Source organism: Oxyura jamaicensis, unplaced genomic scaffold, assembly GCF_011077185.1.
Source record: "Oxyura jamaicensis isolate SHBP4307 breed ruddy duck unplaced genomic scaffold, BPBGC_Ojam_1.0 oxyUn_random_OJ72396, whole genome shotgun sequence".
Classification (NCBI taxonomy): domain Eukaryota; kingdom Metazoa; phylum Chordata; class Aves; order Anseriformes; family Anatidae; genus Oxyura; species Oxyura jamaicensis.
In genome coordinates this window covers 5,180-6,505 of record NW_023311022.1, presented here as the reverse complement: position 1 = coordinate 6,505, position 1,326 = coordinate 5,180, and the positions used below count along the sequence as shown (strand labels likewise).

General features: G+C 56.9%; 1 protein-coding gene across 1 annotated transcript in view; it reads left to right on the top strand.

Annotated features, from left to right (window-relative positions):
- LOC118159850 (chromodomain-helicase-DNA-binding protein 8-like) overlaps window positions 1-1,326 on the top strand; it is a gene marked incomplete at its 5' end in the record, with an annotated part of 9,244 nt that overhangs the window by 3,070 nt on the left and 4,848 nt on the right. The window contains one exon of the mRNA XM_035314400.1: window positions 514-681. Coding sequence (XP_035170291.1) covers window positions 514-681 — 168 coding nt within the window. The remainder of the gene's footprint in view (window positions 1-513; window positions 682-1,326) is intronic.

Below are 1,326 nucleotides of genomic sequence, written 5' to 3'. Positions count from 1 at the left end.
GGGTTTGGGGTTTGGTGTCCCCTTGGTTGGATCTCGATGGGGTTTGGTGTCCCCTTGGTTGGGTCTTGATGGGGTTTGAGGTTTGGTGTCCCCTTGGTTGGATCTTGGTAGGGTTTGGAGGCCCCTTGGTTGGACCTCGATGGGGTTTAGAGGCCCCGTGGTTGGATCTCGATGGGGTTTGGGGTTTGGAGGCCCCTTGGTTGGATCTTGGTAGGGTTTGGAGGCCCCTTGGTTGGATCTTGGTAGGGTTTGGAGGCCCCTTGGTTGGATCTCAACAGGGTTTGGAGGCCCCTTGGTTGGATCTCAACAGGGTTTTGGGTTTGGAGGCCCCTTGGTTGGATCTTGATGGGGTTTTGGGTTTGGAGGCCCCTTGGTTGGATCTCGATGGGGTTTGGGTTCGGTGCCCCGTTGAGTTTGACCCAATGGGACCTTGGGGGTTTGATGCCCCAACGGGCCTTGGGGTTTTGGTGACTCCACCTCGACGCGTTTCTCCACCTCCTCCCACCCCCGCAGGCCCAGGCCCGGTGCCACCGCATCGGGCAGAGCAAGGCGGTGAAGGTCTACCGCCTCATCACGCGCAACTCCTACGAGCGGGAGATGTTCGACAAGGCCAGCCTCAAGCTGGGCCTGGACAAGGCCGTGCTGCAGTCCATGAGCGGCCGCGAGGGCAACATCGCGGGGGTAAGGGGTCCTGGGGGGGGGACGGGGGGTGGAGACCCCATGGGAAGGGGTCCTGGGGGGGAAGTGTGGGGTGGAGACTCCGTGGAAGGGGTTCTTCAAGGGAAATGTGGGGTGGAGACCCCATGGAAGGGGTTCTTCAAGGGAATGGGTCTTGAAGACCCCATGGAAGGGGTTCTTCAGGGGAAATGTGGGGTGGAGACCCCATAGAAGGGGTTCTTCAAGAAAAATGGGTCTTGAAGACCTCGTAAAAAGTGTCCTTCAAGGAAAAATGTGGGGTGGAGACTCCATGGAAGGGGTTCTTGAAGGGAAAATGTGGGGTGGAGACCCCATGGAAGGGGTTCTTCAAGGGGAATGTGGGGTGGAGACTCCATGGAAGAGGTTCTTCAAGGAAAAATGGGTCTTGAAGACCTCGTAAAAGGGGTTCTTCAAGAGAAATGGGTCTTGAAGACCCCATGGAAGGGGTTGTTGAAGGGAAATGTGGGGTGGAGACCCCATGGAAGATGTTCTTCAAGGAAAAATGTGGGGTGGAGACCCCATGGAAGAGGTTCTTGAAGGAAAAATGTGGGTTGGAGACTCCATGGAAGGGGTTCTTGAAGGGAAAATGTGGGGTGGAGACCCCATGGAAGGGGTTCTTCAAGGGGAATG